General features: G+C 40.6%; 2 protein-coding genes across 3 annotated transcripts in view; both read right to left on the bottom strand.

Moving 5' to 3' along the window:
- bcar1 (BCAR1 scaffold protein, Cas family member) overlaps positions 1-1,787 on the bottom strand; it is a 62,479-nt gene extending 60,692 nt beyond the window's left edge. For both annotated transcript variants that reach the window (XM_028429889.1, XM_028429887.1), the window contains exon 1: positions 1,358-1,787. In XM_028429889.1, the coding sequence (XP_028285690.1) occupies positions 1,358-1,369 (12 nt within the window). In that variant the 5' untranslated portion in view covers positions 1,370-1,787. The remainder of the gene's footprint in view (positions 1-1,357) is intronic.
- Positions 1,788-3,133: 1,346 nt separating this feature from the next.
- On the bottom strand, positions 3,134-18,121 carry cfdp1 (craniofacial development protein 1). The gene is made up of 7 exons (XM_028432143.1): positions 17,818-18,121; positions 13,363-13,489; positions 11,436-11,658; positions 11,211-11,323; positions 8,154-8,285; positions 5,010-5,165; positions 3,134-4,137 (listed from the first exon to the last, which is right to left on the bottom strand). The coding sequence occupies exons 1-7, from the start codon at positions 17,885-17,887 to the stop codon at positions 4,047-4,049; spliced, it is 912 nt and encodes a 303-aa protein (XP_028287944.1). The 5' UTR covers positions 17,888-18,121; the 3' UTR covers positions 3,134-4,046.
- Between the last annotated feature and the right edge of the window lie 215 nt (positions 18,122-18,336).

Consider the following 18,336-nt stretch of genomic DNA (forward strand, 5'->3'; position numbering starts at 1 on the left):
ACTAAGCATGTGATGTAGGCAGAGCAACAACCAGACTGGTATCAACAAAATAGATTTAGAACCGCATGCAGTGGAGAGGGTACACAGGTCAATGACTGTTGTCAGCTACAAAAACTTGAAAATCCAAGGTTATTAGTAATTCTGCGAGTACCTTTGAACGAGGCAAACTGCAAGGCCTGCCCAATTTTAGATCACAAAATGTACAATACAGTTTCAATCAAGCAGAAATAGCCAGACCTGTTTCACAGATAGAACTTTTCAAAGCCAGGATACATTTTTGCTGCTAATGTCTGGTGTTGGTACGATGCTGTCCGTAGTGCTGAAACAGGACTGATGGGTAGATTAACAGTCTAAAAAAATGTAAACCTTTATTTTCCCCACTTTAGAAACCTGGCTGAAGAAAGTAGAGAAGTTCAGAAGAGACACATAGTGTGGCGTATAAGCACCTTTCTGTGTTTTGGGAACTATTTTATAAATTAAGCACTTGTCACTCAAACTTTGCACCAGGAGACTAACTTACATTCAATTTGACAAAAGTGTTGGACCTAAATTATCACTCAAGATTATGCATAAAATGCAAAGTAACAAGATCAAATTAAATTGGACAGGTTTGAATTCTTATTATTATATATTATGCATATATTTTTCACAAACGGCTCCATAAAGCTGCTGTAATGTACAATGGTAAGAGGTCAAAAATTAGACACATGATTCAGAGACAAAACTCTCTGTGGTATACAAAAAAACCCACCAAGGCTATGAGAGCTACAGCACAACATGTAAACTCTGACATTAATGATAGAATAAAGTGCACCTTTACTAACAACAAAGGCATGCATCATGCAGCTAAGCACACACACACACACAGGCAGGCAGTGCTGACACACATGCACAAATCCGCAAACAGAACCTCCTCAGGAATTTGATAAGGAACAGCACAACAAGCCCCATCAAGACATTCTCAGCAGCCTGCGCTCCAACATGTCAGCCTGTGTGGAGACACAGGGCGCGCACTTTGCATCAACTGTGTGTTGACAGGCCAGGCCTGCCAAGAATAGACGGCCACTTCAGACACAGTATGTGGCCTTTAGCTACAGAGGCACGGCCACGCTTTACAGGCATAGATGTAGGGCTCCATGTAGCTTGTAGCCTACAGTCAGCTGGTTCTTCAGCACTTTATTCTAAGTGTAATGCGTGGATTTCTGTTAGACTTCAGTAGCCTGAGTGACTGGGTGTGATCTGGGATGAGGAAGAGCTGTTCTTACTGACTGACAATCAGCGAAACACACATCCGGAGAAATCAGAGGAGAGAGAAGCTGGAAAAGTATTTCCCGAGCCTCGGGGCTGGCATACTTACAGGGACAGACATTTTGCTGGTGCTGTCACTCTCCTCGGCTCCTGGATCTCAGACGCTCGGTGCTTTTTTCTCTCTGACTGCTGCTGCTGTTTAACGCAATTTCTTCAATGTCAGTCCTTCTTCAGCCATTCCACGGTCAACTCTACAGCGAAGCAGACATCCAGCAGCGGTCGGAATAAAACGCGTGTGCAGGGTTTTGCGGCAGCGGAGCGGACGCCTGAACGTCCAGCAGACCCGGCTGTGTCTCCGCCGCCCTCCGCCTTTGCCTCTCGTCCTTCGCCGTTCCTCTTGTTTGTCCCGGGATTATTGTCGTTAGAAACGCATCATTATAAAGCACGTGAACGTATGAGTGAGGTTTAGAGGTCAGCCGTCTTCTGCCGATATGCTGACAGCTCTGTTACGTTAGCTACCGGGAGGAGCGCGCCGCTGCCGTCCCTACACAGGGATGGTCCAGTCCAGTCTTAAAGGGACCGTCCTAACGTAGGGCAGAGTTAAGGGGAAAAAGCTATTTTCAAAGATCAGATTTGATGGAAAAATTGAACTATTGGAACAAACCTAGTGTTGCATGTAAAACCTTAATTTTATTCTCACAAATACGCCTCTTTAGGATAATCTAGGACAGGACTGACTCGTCTCTGTTTACTTCTATTGGATCTGAACCCGGTAGAGGTATAAGAGAAACACTGTGAAACACCAATCTGTTTTTTTCTATTCTCTCTTCAAATCTATTATTTATGACCACTGTCAAACAGAATAAATAATTCACAGTGTAACTTCTCTTTTCACAGCATTGTGGCAGCACCATGTGGCCCATGATCTGGTCCCTTTAAGACCACAGAATGCGGTCGGGATTTTGTAGACAAATGCAGATGTTAGCTCATCATTGGTTCCTTTGACAAAAAGCCAGGGGGATTTTACACTGGCTTTTAGATTGTTGTGGTTAATAAGCAGTAGACATTCCCCAGTGCTGTGAGAGGTAATGGAAAGGTCTATAATATTGAGCATCTTGTTGTGAAGATCAACAAAGAGTTTAGTTTTATTTTGGAACTTTTCCTTGGACATTCAGCTTTTCTCTTCTCCTCTCCTGGACACTGATGATCAGCTGGGACTCACTGAGCTGCAGTGTGATGAAAAGAATTGATTTTTACACATCTGGCATGCATACCATACTTGACGCTACAGTATGTCCAGATCCAGCCTTACTTCTCTTATCAGTGTCAGTAAGTACCTGTTCCTTGGTCATCTGTAATTAATGACAGTGTTGGTCAGCCTAATGAGCAGCAACAACTGTTTGTATGAGGTCCTCAAAAATTTTAATCATGCTATTATGCACTTCCAAAAACACTATGTGAAGATCAGATCTGTTGTTTAGGTAAAACAGAACACTCACACAGTGACATTTCCCCTGACTGAAAAAGCCCATGAACAGATGGATTTTTATTTGGCCTACAAATAAACTGCTGATCCTTGAAGTTATATACGTTTATGTAACGTTGGATCATTTTCTTGAATATGAATATTCAAGTAAAGTAAAATATTTCTGTTTTACTTGTTTGTGTTCTCACACGGTCAGGCTGATGTTTTTGGTCATATTGAACTTTTGAATAAGATTTGCCTGTAACTTATGGTGTCTTATATATACATGTAGATATTGCAGAAGATTGCTTTCTGAATGATGAATTTAAATCAGACATTTTATTACCCATAATAATTCATATTTGAAATTAACCAGAGGAAAAGATACGTCTTCAGGTGGAATTATTTTGTGGAGGTACATTGACACTTGAAGAAATTACAAGTTTAATTAAAGCTGTTACAGAACATTTCTATGTACTTTTTTGGATAAAAAAAATATAATGAGGCACTCAGCCCCTGAGCATTTTCCCATTATCACATCTGGTACTCTGACAAAAGTTTGGATGGTAAAAAATAGAGGACCAATAGAGAATAGGCCACTCTATGGTTTTAACTGAAGGCTTCCCAAAACTGTTGCAGATGAATCAGAGGCAGACTTCAGCATCATGTCCTGACTTGGTGCTGAAAAATACTAGGCTCAAAGAAGCAGCCTATATTTTGTAGAGCTGACACTGGAGACATGTCAACACTTGGTCATTTTGTCTATCACTTTTTCAAACCACATTTTGCTGAGAATGATCTGAAAAATAGTTTGCATCAAGATATGTTGCTAATAACCCATAACATTTTCTGTCATTAGTCACTGTAGCAGGTGGGCCAAAACAGGCTGAACTGAGATGATCCGCACGCTGTTTTAATTATGTTTATTTTTTTGTCTGTCTCAATTAGGAAGTAAGTAAGGAAAAATGACCATCCAACATTATAATTAAAGATAAGTTTAAGTCCTAAATCAGCTCATTGAGAAAGCAGGACAGAATAGAAGGACCTCACTTCTTAAAAACGTCCTGTGTGTGAAGGTCTGAAACTAATAGGTTCCCATAGGGATGAAAGCAGAACACTCAACACCCTCCATTACACAAACTCAAACTATTTATACCCCATCTTGAAATAGACTTAAGCCTTCTACTTCAGCACCACTTTGAACTCACTTTACTCAATGAATAGTAACTGTCAGAGAGAGAGAGAGAGAGAGAGAGAGGGAGACCGGAAGATACACAAAGTCTAAACATCTGTTCCACAGAGTGTGCATGTGTGTGTTTGCTGTCAGTCTGTGTCATTGTTTCATGTTGCTCAGTCGCACTGCTTTTTCTAACTCAAACTGACGGTGGTCAACACGATCCAAGAAGTTCTTCCGCTCCACATACCTAAACACACACACAGAGAAAAGAACAATAGACCCACTTTTGCCATCAAAAGTACAAACCCACTGAAAATACATCTAAGGACACGAGTGCAGAAGCAGCATGCTCATCACAGACACACACACATTTACACAAGCAAACAACATCCATCTCACTATAGGAAGCATGTCTGTGTGTGCAAACTGATTAATAAGTCCCAGGTCTTTTTTTGGCTGCCTCTGTTTTTTTATCCTGAGTGAAGCTTGATTTTAGCTCATATAGAAAATGTCCATTCATTTACACTTACTAATTAAACTGCTCTGGTTAATTGTGAATGACCCACATCTTTGTACATATGACATTGTAAAAGAAACAGGACTGTATGTAAATTGATTTTATCATCTTCACTGCACTGATTTAATAACATTTTAACATGACAGTGCATCTCACTATTTCAGTTTACTTTATTTCTTTACTTCTTTACAGGATGATATCTGAGGCTGTCATTGTTACTGCGGCAACCACAAATCACAAGTAATGACTCCGGTGAACTAGCTTTACTTTACGTTACTAGACTTTTTCTGTGAAGTGACTTGTGGTTGGAGCTGCCTACTGTGGCTCGAGGATCCTCAACAAATAAAAGTGAAAAGTAGGGTTTAAAAAAAGGCTTTAAACGTTTAGCTACAAAAGCTGCCTGAGATGGTGCCGTCATCTTTGAAGGCAAAGGCATCACCTCAGTTCTTCGCTGGGCACTACAAGTGCTGTTTTTCCACTATCTTGTGAAATGTTATTTAAGTCAAGTTTCCTATATACCTATATACCTACTGACAAAACACCGAGCTTCATGCCATGCACAGAACGTTGAGCCATGCCAACAAACACTAATGATGTCTTACCCCTCTTTGCCTCTGTTGTGGATGGCCAGCTCCTCTTCAATGCCCTCCTCTGATTTAAAAGCGTCCCAGTCCATCTTTGACTTTTCCAGTGTGCTCATTTTCTGTTTCTTTCCCCCAATACGATTTAGAATACCCGACATGCCTGCTGGTCGTTTACTAGAAAAACACAACACAACAAAAAGGAGAGCCAAGAGGTAAAATGCTTCATAGACATTCAAGGAGACATTACAAATTCTGAAGCCCATTTCTGCTATAGACTGCATTTTCAGTTAAAGTGACCTCAGTTAGAATGTTTCAGCATCAGCTATTTATGGAACAGACTGTAGACAAGGAAAGTAGCTGATGAATGATCTTAGTGCATAGCTGCACTGTTGTGCAGCATGGTTTTAAAAAATGAAGACCAGCAAAACTGTTGGCCACTATTAATTTGTCTGTAATATAACTTACTAAATATAAGTATCTTTTATTGCAATGAGGCTTGTATTTTGAGGCCTGGTGTTAATCTAATTTATTTGTAGTATTTAGTGGCGGCCTGTTTCCATGCACATAGGTAGAAGAACCCTCCCTATAACATAAAAGGTACATTCATAGCCACTGTGCTGTACTATGTGTGTGTTATGTTTTTCTGTTGTGGTAAATAAATTTAATCATTTGTTTTTGGAAAAAAATGTATATTCATTCATAATTTGCTGAATAATTAAGCATTTAAGCAATGGTGCATTATACTTGGATGAGACAAAAGATGTGGCACAAAGGGATAACAATCTATGCAGGCATGTACATCTGTAGGAATACTAGGGTCTTGTTGTAATAGCTAAATTCTTCCTGATGCTGAGTCAATAAACCTTGTGATTTTTCCAAAATGCTACAGTTACATAAGTACTTAGTGCTTAGGCTTACAGATACAAAGGACAAACTTAGACAGTTTTTTTTTACAAACACTGATAAGTTAGTGGTCTCTGGTAGAGTAACAGTGAGTAATGCAGCTAGTGTTACATGCATATGCACTCTAACTTTGATAGTTCACAATCCCACTATGGTGATAACTGAATGGCTTCAATTTATCTCTCAAGTTGATGCATATCCTATGTGAAATTCATGGCCCAACTCATAACAGAAGTGAAAGAAAACTATCTCCCGTCACTGACCACTGTTGAACCCATGGTTTCCATTATGACTCAACAAGAGTTGAAAAATCTACCATAATATTGCCAAATAAACAAATTCACTTCCTGCTCTTCCATGTGTGTTTATTTGTTGTATACACAGGTCCTTCAAAAGAGATCCAGAACCTTTAAGCTGTGCAATCCATGTATCAAAGGGACTGACACGTGATTAAAGTTTATGTAGAGAAACAACTATGACAGGTTGCTAATGTAATATCTCATTGTCATTCTAGTGTTCAAACTCAACCATTACAATTAAACGTTGAACTGTAACTGGTTCTAATCCTCAACATAGAAACCTAGTCATATTGGTTATGCAAAATAATAAAACACTAGCTGCATAGGTATGATGCGCCTCAGGTCCATTTTTACTCCTGCCTCTCGAGTGTTAACTGATTATGCGATGTCAAATGGAAAAAAACAGCAGTGCGTTAATGTCACTCCTTCTGGCTATGGTTACATGAAAACTGTGTTTTCGCTAACTTCAACTAATAATAGAAAACCAGCTTGTATATTATTACCGTTAACATCGACATGATAATATGTCATGTTCAAACTGTCATTCGATTGTAAATCTAAGCCCAAGCTAAATATGCCATGTTATTAAACACAACTTAGAAACATGAAATTTATCATTTAGAAGACCTACTGTCAGATACTGCTGTGTTGTAATAAACACATGACTATCACTAAATAGCACCCTCTAGGACGTTTTCTCTTTCAAGAGCTAGGAAATGGGAAGGGGAAAAACATTACAGCCCCCCCTCATACAATATTACAACTCCTCCCATACAGCAGGCATACTCATAAATCTCATTCACCTATATTATTCCTCTTTGCACCACCACAGGCATGTACATTTAGCTCATCTTGTACTTAGTACGTTATATGGTCATTAATAGCTCAGGAGTCACATACACAAATTGAAAGAGATTCACATTTGGACAATAAAGCAGATTCTGATATGAAACTGACAAACACTAGCTTCACAATCTCAGCCAAGAAAGAGGGAGTGGTGCTAATGGCTCTTTCCTTTTTGTGTTTCCTTTGTGTCCACACACGCAGCAGAATAAAATAAACGGGAAAGGTTGTGGACACACTGTACTTCCTATCTGTTTGGAGATGATTTCCTGTTTCCTGTCAGGGGTTTCATCTATGGAAAGGAAGATGTGCACATTCCCTAATTGTTTATTGCCATGGCAACCAATGATATTGGAAAAAAAACCATACTGCATCTAATGCAATACACATATAGGTACTGTCAGTGGCGGGGTGATTACCAGTGCCACTACAGATTGATATGTGAAAAAAAGGAACACGCAGCAGTGTTTGTCAGCAGGATGAGTGTGTGGGTGTTACATTGCCTCTTGTAGAACACAAGCACCACGTAAGCCTTTGGCAGAAGTGAGGCAGAAAATGGGCACATACTACATACATAGTATATGTATTGTGTCAATTGCTCATATACATCCCCAAATGGTTAACCACTGATGTTTATACTTACCTAAATACTTCCAACCAGCTGTTCTTAATAGCAATGAGTGCAGTGCATTCTGGGTGTTGAATTATTACAACTTCTTAGGGATAAGGGAACCAGAATGCCTCTTGTCCATTTGCTTCTGTAGCACCAATTTCATTTAAGTGTCCATCTTTTTACAGCTAATAAAAGTGTCAAATTGTGGCAACATACTATAAAGCACATCCCTTAGACCCACTGCAGGGCAAAGCAGTGAATGCCACATATAGGCTTTAATTCCTAAATGTGAGCATCTTAAAGAGAGACAAGGCAAAGGCTGTGTGGCAACGATATAGTTTGAAACTACAAAATGTGAAAGAATTAGACAGTTGCATTTTTTCTAAAAAGTGTTGAAATCAGAGGCCAGTAAATAACAAATAGCATCCATATCCTTATCTTATTATATCAAGATATTTTCTAGTCTAATCTAATGTTGTGTCAGTGAGCAATATGTATGCGTACCTGGGGCCAGGAACAAGTAGTTGGCTGGGCGATGAGCATGTCTCTTCTTCTTCACTCTCCTCTTGTTTGGTGCATAGTCTCTTAAGATAACTCTTGGCTTCTCTGGAGTCTGCCGATACCTCTTTGTTCACCCTAATGCAGAGAAACAGATACACACTCGACTGTGTGAATAAATAAAATACATTAAAGTAACTTACAGTTCATTCAGAATTCTGATGAAAAAAAGAGAACATGTAATCTACACAGTGTCTCAGTAAGCTCTTTCTGTATATAAATTTGTGCATTTCTGAAGTAAACACCAAAACAGGATGTAGGCCTGTATCTCATCAAACCATGCCTTCATACAGACACACACACACTTGCTTGTGTCTCTGCAGGGTTAAAAAAAGCTATACGAGGATCCTCTGGGAAAATCTGCACTGCACAGACTCTAAAACCACTGAAGGCTTTTTTCTGTTATGCATGCTAATTACACAGCCATAATTACACAGAGATCACTTTTCACTTTTAGAGGTCTCTTCGCAGACATGAGACACATATCTGAGATGCAACTACCACAAATGAGTTGTGCAAGAGCAGGCTGATGAGAGACATAGTCAACATGACTGAGAAACAAAGACAAAGGTGTTGACAATACTAATCACATGTTACAGAACTAGAAGCCTTTACTGTGGCTCTGGGGGAATGACAATGACATTAAATGGCTGCAGGGGTGTAGCTGTCTGTGAGATTTGCAGTTTGTAGATCTCACAGATTTCACAAAGTAATCGTTATGCTGTTTTCTAGGGAAGCACTGCTGTTTGTGTAGCTTTGATTAGGGAAATGTCATAAGCTATGATAATTACTTTTGAAGATAGGATTGTAAATGGAGACTGAACATGGGATTACTGCTGCACTGAAGGATTAACTGGGGTCTTACAGTGGTTTGTTATTGACTTCGTAAATGCATGATGCATGAGAAATTGAAAATGAAAATGATGATGTTCAAAAGATGATGTCTAAATGTACATTTTTAGAAAGAAAAGCGCTTCCCTTGTTTTATTGCTGTATTTGTGTAACTTACTATGACAGCCCCATAAATAGCAGTCTTTTTTATTTAATAAAGTTCATTTTGGTAAATACAACCCCAATTCCACATAACAGATGTTGAAACAGACATTTTACCATTTAATGAAAAACAGCTTAGCTTAGCTTATTTATCATTGTGTAGCATTCCCTTTTTATTTAACTACTGCCCGTAAAAGTAAGGAGACCAGTTGCAGGAGTTTTAGGAGACGAATGTTGTCCTATTCTTGTTTGATGCAGTATTCTAGCTGCTCAACAGTCCTGGGCCTTCGTTGCTGGATTTTTTCGATTCATGATACACCAAATGTTTTCTATTAGTGAAAGGGCTGGACTGCAGGCAGGCCAGTTTAACAACCAGACTCTTCTACTGCGAAGCAATGCAGTTGTGATGGATGCAGTATGTGGTTTAGCATTGTCCTGCTGAAATATGTAAGGCCTTCCCTGAAAGAGATGTTGTCTGGATGGGAGCATATGGTGCTCTAAAGCCTCTATGTACTGTTCAGCATTGATGGGGCCTTTCCAGGTGTGTCAGCTGCCCACACCAAAGGCACTAATGCAACCCCACACCATCAGAAATGCCATGAACTGTCCACTGATAACAAGCTGGATGGTCCCTCCATAGTTTCCAAAAAGAATTTCAAATTTTGACTCATGTGACCACAGAACATCTTTCCATTTTGCTTCAGACCATTTTCAGATATGCTTTGGTGTTTGTTCTTGATGAGCCCATGCAGTGATGTCCAGTAGAGATTCAGGCCTGTTTTTAATGCAGTGCTGCCCGAGAGCCTGGAGATCATGCACCTCCAGGTTTGAACTTTGGCCTTTTCCCTTGTGCACAAACACTCATACTGATTATCTGAATCTTTTAATGACATTATGTAAAATTATGTACTGTAGATGGTGGGATCTTTAAAGACAATTTTATGCAAAGGAACATTTTTCTGAAATTGTTCCACAATTTTTTGATAGGGTGTGTCACAGATTGGTGAGTCCCTGCCCATCTTTACATCTGAGCATCTGCCTCTCTGAAACACTCCTTTTATATCCAGTCATGTTACTCACCTGTTGCCAGTTAACCTAATTGGTTGTCAGATGCTCCTCCATTTGGTTTTGATTTGTGCTTGTTACTTTTTTGAGATGTGTTGCTGCCATCAAATTTATAATGAGCTCATATTTTCTCAGTTTCCACATCTGATATGTTCTTTATGTTCTATTGGGAATTCAATATGTGCTTATGAGATTCGCAAATCATTGCATTCTGTTTTTCTTTGTGTCCTATCTTTGTTTTTTAATTAGGGTTTTATTAGAAGGTCTCTCAGTTTATTTATTGCAACAAAGGAAACATATGTATCATTCAGCATGTGGTCAGGAGATTTTCATCTTCATTTTAAAACTTATTTTTACTTTTTATAAAGCATTTTGTAGCTGTTTGCATTCACAGCAGGCCATCAGCAACTAATGACATAGTGGACAGACTGGTCCAATCAGAATCATCAGGGTCTCCTGAGTTTTACATTTCTGCTTTGTAAACCTTTCATATAAGGCTGCTAATGTTGGTTTCAATCTTTCATTGTTGCAAAAACAAGAGAAGCACAATTTTTGCTTGCATTATTGCTCTGTGTAAATGATGGGGGCCTAGACACTTATATCAGGCCTTAATCCATGATGACTGACATATCAAACTAACCCAACATATTACAGGATAAAAAGTAGAAACCTGCATTTTGAAGACCCAACGTTCTACACAATATCATTTGTTATATCCCTGTCATACAGACAGCTCTGCCATCATACTGTGTGTCATTTTGTGTACTCAGTATAAAACTGTATGTGTGGCACCACCTAGCGGTCACTGTGAAATTTAGAGATTATCAGCATCTTTCACTGTCCACCCAGGTGAGAAATTAAAATCAGCATGAACACATTCTTACTAAAATATATATATTATTGTAAAAAACAGCCTCAAAGTGTGATGAGGACACAGATGAATACCTTACTTCTTCTCCAGCGAAGTCAAACACTTTAGTAATGGTGACTTTAGCAGGTGTTGATGCTTTTGTTGCTGTATTCTGTAAAGAAGAATCTTTCACTTCTGAAGAATCAACCTGAAAATAAATAGAACCCAGTCAGTCACAGGTGGGGTGGACACAGGAGGACCCAGATCCATGTGGCTGCTACAATGTGCATACAGTAAATTACAGTTGGGAACATGCTTACCTTTTGTGTGGTGCTTAGCTCTGAGGCATGTGCGATGTCTTTGGGTCTAGGTCCAACATCAGACAGAAAACTCGCCCAGAGGTCATCTGATTTTTTCTTTGCTCTTACATCATCATTCACTTCCCCCTTTGTGGGTTTTTCCACCTCTTCTTGTGACTGCCCTGCCTCTTCAGCTTCACCACCATCTTTGTCTTCCTTGTCTATTTTCAGCACTCTTCTGTTCCTGTAAAAATCACGTAAATAAAACAATGTGTCAAATGCCATGTGTAAAAACAGGAAGAATCATGATTGAAACGTTCTGATAACAAAATCTATGCTAAAAAATGTGACATTTTGGCTGCCCAGATACACCCCGCTACAGCAGGCACTCAGTAAACTGAGCCTGCATTCTTCCACTGTTTGTATAACATGTTCGCTCTAACCCAATTCTTCCTGTTTTTCCTTTGTCAAACTATCAATTAAAAGAGAAATGCCCCCCCCCCCCCCATCTTTTAAATTGAAATGTGACATGTATCACACCAACAGACAAAATATACTTTTTACACTTATAAGGTTCATTAATTTGAATAATTAATTAATTAATTATTATTATTATTATTATATTATTATTAATTTGAATAGCACTTGGCAAGCTATAACTGACTTACATCTTACCTACTACTGTCACAATGAAAAAAAATTCAGCAAGTAATTATGTAAAATCAATACTCTTTCAATAATGTAGCTCTTAGCGTAAGTTCAATCAGGAAGACTCTGTTTCCCATCATTCACCATTTATCCCTATCCGCTTACTAATCTCTCTCCTTCTATCACTCACTCCTCTGCTCCCCCTCTCTTCCGCTCTCTTAGGCCCCGTTCACACTGGAGAAAGTCATTCCAGCTAGAGTAGGATTGAGCCCAGACAGCCTTTAAGCTGGATGCGTTCAGACCTATTTTCAAATCTGGCTAGCACACAGTTGTGTCCGCACTCAATCCGGCTTCATCCAGCGTGTTTGCTGTTCTCCAAACCACTAGGTGGCGCCTTGTAATATGGCTAATAATGTGGCTAGCCGGATTCGCTAGCCACGTTCACACCTGCGTTCACACCTGAGCCACATTTGAGCCAATCCTGCTAGATCCACCTCTCGAGGGTGGATCTAGCCGGCTTGAAATCAAACTGGATTCAGCCGGATTGGAGGTGTTCACACTCGGAAAAAAACACATCTGGATTGATCTGGATGCGGCCAAATCCTGCTTAAGCCACATTTTTCCCCCCAGTGTGAACGGGGCCTTAGTCAGGTGCTTAATAGAAAGCACCTCCCTCACCAATCAGCTGTCGCTTTCCGTGCCTCTCCTGACCAATCACAGCTTAGCATTAAATTTAAAAGTCTCCATCTCCTCTCCAGCTTTCTTCTGATCGAACCCGGCAACCCTCCTCCACCCGAAGCACCACCAGATCCACACCAGTTAAGGCCTCCTATCTCCTGCCCTCCAGCTCTCCACCACCACCAGGTCTAGACCCCGGGGGGATCTTCTGATCCAGTGGCCTTTCCTCTTGCGTTTTCCCCCCTTTTCGTATGTGGTCTTCACGACGGGTCTAGGACGCCAATGCACATTCAAACTTTGTACTTAATAAATCTTTCTCATTCAGTTCGCTGAGTCTCTCATGATTGAACTGCTTTTTTATGATGTATGTCTTTATAATTGTGTTACACTGCAAGTTGATGACAGTAATCTAAACAGAATGCATGCATATATTTTATATCTTTTTTATTGGACTTGAAAAGCAGTAATTACAGAGTTGTCACAGGAATCTAACATGATGTTGATCTGTGGCCTACTTCCAGAAGCAAGCAGGGAGACACCCCATCGACCCCCAAACTGAATATACAAGATTTGTACAAATATCTAAAAAAGAGCATCAAAATAACAGGTCACACCCTCTCACCTCTTAGTGATGCCAGTTTTCTTGCTTTTCTTCCTGCTGCCATCTCTGGGATGTGACACACTGTCATCCTCATGAAGCGGGTCTTCCTTTTCACACTCATTAATGTCATCTTCACTGAGGTTGTCATCTGACCACAGAAAATACAAAATGAAAATATATTACTTTAATATTCATATCATCTCAGTAATGTTAATAGAGTCCAAAAGAACTTTAGGGGGCTGGGAGATATAATGCTAAACCTAAGAAACCTAAGTTTTGTTGTTTTGGAACTAAGGAGACCAGCAGGTATAGTTGGCCTAAGAGCACATCAGCTGTGTGCCTGATAGGTTTGCAGTTTAATACCTGGACTCATTATCTATTCTATTGTAATAAATGCAGCATGTGGATTGGCAATGTTTTGCAGGTTTCCAAAAGACTGGATCAGTCAGTCATAGTTTTTAACTTCAGTCCACTTTAAACACACTCAGGCTTCAATCTTTCTGGATATTGTTAATATTTTACATGGATGCAGTGATGAAGTGTATTCACAGACACTACTTTTTTAGGGCCCGAGCACCGAATGGTGCAAGAGCCCTATTGAAACCCTTAGGATTATTATTTTTTTTTTTTTTTTTTTTTTTTTTTTTTTTTTTTTTTTTTTCCCCCCTCCGAGATCGCATTTTTGGAGGCCTTAACATGCCCAAAAACTCACCAAACTTGGTAGAAAAATTCATTCGCCCGAAAAATTTTGAAATTTGCTGACTTTTGAAATGCACATATAAAAATGGCTCTATAGCGCCCCCAACGCGTAGCCCCTCTGGCCGGTTTGACACAGGATTATGAAAATTGGCACACATATGTATCACCTCAAGACGCACAAAAAAGTCTCTTGGACCCCCCCTCCAAACCCAACAGGAAGTCCGCCATTTGAAGGTTTGTGGCCATTTTTGGCGATGTGTGACCCTGCTGCCAAACTTTTCACGCCTCGCATACTTCAACGGATTGAGCTGAAATTCGCCGTGTCCACTCAGGACACCATAGGGAATAGACGCATTCCAAAACTCTTACAAAAGTCTGACGGTGTGGCCGGGGCGTGGCCTCAAAGTTTGACCATTTCTGAGGACACAGAAAGTCTCTATAACTTCTTCGTTTTCTGTCCGATCTGTACGAAATGTCACATGTATGATCAGAGTCTGACCCTAAACACATCTATACAACAATATTGAGGCTTTGACAGAGCGCCACCTACTGGCTACACAAAATGTTGTGTTTTCATAGGTTTTTCTGCCTGCCCCCCTGGCCTGTTTTGAGTAGGGTCATGAAAATTGGTACACATGTGTATCACCCCAAGATGCACAAAAAAGTCTCTTGGACCCCCCCTCCAAACCCAACAGGAAGTCCGCAATTTTGAAATTTCTGTTAATTTTTGGCGATTTGTGACCCTCCTACAAAACTTTTCACGCCTCGCATACTTCCTCCAAATGAGCTAAAACTCACTGTGTCCACTCAGGACACCATAGGGAATAGACGCATTCAAAAACTCTTACAAAAGTCTGACGGTGTGGCGGGGGCGTGGCCTCAAACTTGACCATTCGCCATTACAAAGGAACTCACTGTATTTATTGCCCTAATGCGTAGCCCCGCTGGCCAGTTTGACACAGGTTCATGAAAATTAGCACACATGTGTATCACCCCAAGACGCACAAAAAAGTCTCTTGGACCCCGCCTCCAAACCCAACAGGAAGTCCGCCATTTTGACTTTTGTGGCAATTTTTTGCCTATTTTTGACCCTGCTTCAAAACTTTTCACGCCTCACATACTTCATGCAATTGAGCTGAAATTCACTGTGTCTACTCAGGACACCATAGGGAATAGATGCATTCCAAAACTCTTTCAAAAGTATTACCGTGTGGCAGGGGAGTGGCCTCAAAGTTGACCGTTCGCCATTACAAAGGAACTCGCTGTGTTTTATGCAGTACTACCCATATACTTTATGCAATGTGGACAAAATCTTACAGTACTGCTATGGACCTGAGTCTGAACAGATATATATGCTAATAGGATGATACGGTCATAGCGCCACCTACTGGTAGCAGGAAAGTTTGGTTGTAAACATGTGTTCGTTGTATCTCTGTGGAAATAAGAGGAGAGCATAGGACAGGAGAGTATAGGAGACAAGAGCATAGGAGAGAAGACTGCGATGACCCCGCGGATCGCAAGGTGCGCAAGGGCCCGCAATGCTGCCTGCAGCTTTAATTTTTTTTTTTCCCCCTCCGAGATCGCATTTTTGGAGGCCTTAACATGCCCAAAAACTCACCAAACTTGGTAGAAAAATTCATTCGCCCGAAAAATTTTGAAATTTGCTGACTTTTGAAATGCACATATAAAAATGGCTCTATAGCGCCCCCAACGCGTAGCCCCTCTGGCCGGTTTGACACAGGATTATGAAAATTGGCACACATATGTATCACCTCAAGACGCACAAAAAAGTCTCTTGGACCCCCCCTCCAAACCCAACAGGAAGTCCGCCATTTGAAGGTTTGTGGCCATTTTTGGCGATGTGTGACCCTGCTGCCAAACTTTTCACGCCTCGCATACGTCATCGGATTGAGCTGAAATTTGCCGTGTCCACTCAGGACACCATAGGGAATAGACGCATTCCAAAACTCTTACAAAAGTCTGACGGTGTGGCCGGGGCGTGGCCTCAAAGTTTGACCATTTCTGAGGACACAGAAAGTCTCTATAACTTCTTCGTTTTCTGTCCGATCTGTACGAAATGTCACATGTATGATCAGAGTCTGACCCTAAACACATCTATACAACAATATTGAGGCTTTGACAGAGCGCCACCTACTGGCTACACAAAATGTTGTGTTTTCATAGGTTTTTCTGCCTGCCCCTGTGGCCTGTTTTGAGTAGGGTCATGAAAATTGGCACACATGTGTATCCCCTCAAGACGCACAAAAAAGTCTCTTGGACCCCCCCTCCAAACCCAACAGGAAGTCCGCCATTTTGAAATTTCGGTTAATTTTTGGTGATTTGTGACCCTGCTACAAAACTTTTCACGCCTCGCATACTTCATCCAATTGAGCTAAAACTCACTGTGTCAACTCAGGACAACATAGGGAATAGACGCATTCCAAAACTCTTACAAAAGTCTTACGGTGTGGTGGGGGCGTGGCCTCAAAGTTGACCATTCGCCATTACAAATGAACTCCCTGTATTTTTTCCCTAACGCGTAGCCCCGCTGGCCAGTTTGACACAGGATCATGAAAATTAGCACACATGTGTATCACCCCAAGACGCACAAAAAAGTCTCTTGGACCCCCCCTCCAAACCCAACAGGAACTAGCCATTTTGACTTTTGTGGCCATTTTTTGCCTATTTGTGACCCTGCTTCAAAACTTTTCAAGCCTCACATACTTCATCCAATTGAGCTAAAACTCACTGTGTCAACTTTGGACACCATAGGGAATAGACGCATTCCAAAACTCTTTCAAAAGTATTACCGTGTGGCGGGGGAGTGGCCTCAAAGTTGACCATTCGCCATTACAAAGGAACTCGCTGTGTTTTATGCAGTACTACCCATATACTTTATGCAATGTGGACAAAATCTTACTGTACTGCTATGGACCCGAGTCTGAACAGATATATATGCTAATAGGATGATACGGTCATAGCACCACCTACTGGTAGCAGGAAAGTTTGGTTGTAAACATGTGTTTGTTGTATATTTGTGGAAATGAGAGGAGGAGAGCATAGGACAGGAGAGTATAGGAGACGAGAGCATAGGAGAGAAGACTGCGATGACCCCGCGGATCGCAAGGTGCGCGAGGGCCCGCAATGCTGCTTGCAGCTTTAATTTAAAAGTGTTCCTGAAACCATGCAGTGATTCACACTTAACAATCTTGTGTTTTTAATGCAGTGCAGACTTGTGGATCAACACCATCCAGGACTGATTTTTACTAGTGTAGCCTACAATATTATAACTTTCATAAGATGTACATTGATGAGTTGTACAATGTTTCTTTAACGACTTTTAAATTGTTGGATTATTTGAACCCCTGCCCAGCTCTACCTGTCTACCAGTGTGCTGTTTTTATTCATTCGGCACAACCAACAGTGTTATCTCTTTACAATGTGTTACTTTCATACAAATTCATACCCTTATTTTTTAAAAGCAAAACAAAACAAATGTCTTTATTTCTATTATATTGCATTACACTATAGCCCCATTTTGTGTTTGCTAAGAGGCTAGTTGCTAGCACAAAGCATGCTACACATATAGTTAATAACGGCAACAAAACGCTAAATGACAGCAAAAACAGTGAATGTAAGCTTGTGTTTTGTGCTTACTGGGTTCGCGTAAGCCCCCAACTCCACTGTTAAAGGATCTAGTACAACCCTTTCTGCGACATGCTCTGTGTAGGATACAGAGCTGAGCAGCTGCATTTAAACGCAGTGTCTAGTCCTCACCCGATGGTACGTAGTCTGCATCTTCATTCGACGAATATCCATCCGAGTCGTAATCAGAATAGTTCATCATGTTGAGAGGAACGCCGAAGCAGTTAAATGAAAGATAGCTACGAGGTACTTGTATGTATCCTGTTACCGTATTCACTGCTTTCGCGGCTGAATTTACACGTCACGGCCTGCCTCCTTACAGATAATACAAACGCGTTGCTGTTTCAGTACTGTAAAAATTACAGATACACGTGTAAAATGTATTATTGCAGCGCTCTGACATGAAAACCATGAGACTTGAGCTTCGCCCTCTTCCTCTTCTTCTGTTTTATAAAGGACTGCCGAGTGTGTTTCTGCCACCCTCTGGTCCGGAGTGTGATTGCAATCTCCACCAGAGAATATCTTTTGGAGCCCACAAAAAGTAAAGTTCATGGAGTTAGAACAACATTTCTTTGTTAATTTCACAGAAACTTGTGGTTAATTGAAGAATTTACTTCAGTTAAACCGAGGTAATTGTTTTTGGTCTCAAAA

Source organism: Parambassis ranga, chromosome 19 (genome assembly GCF_900634625.1).
Source record: "Parambassis ranga chromosome 19, fParRan2.1, whole genome shotgun sequence".
NCBI classification, from domain to species: domain Eukaryota; kingdom Metazoa; phylum Chordata; class Actinopteri; family Ambassidae; genus Parambassis; species Parambassis ranga.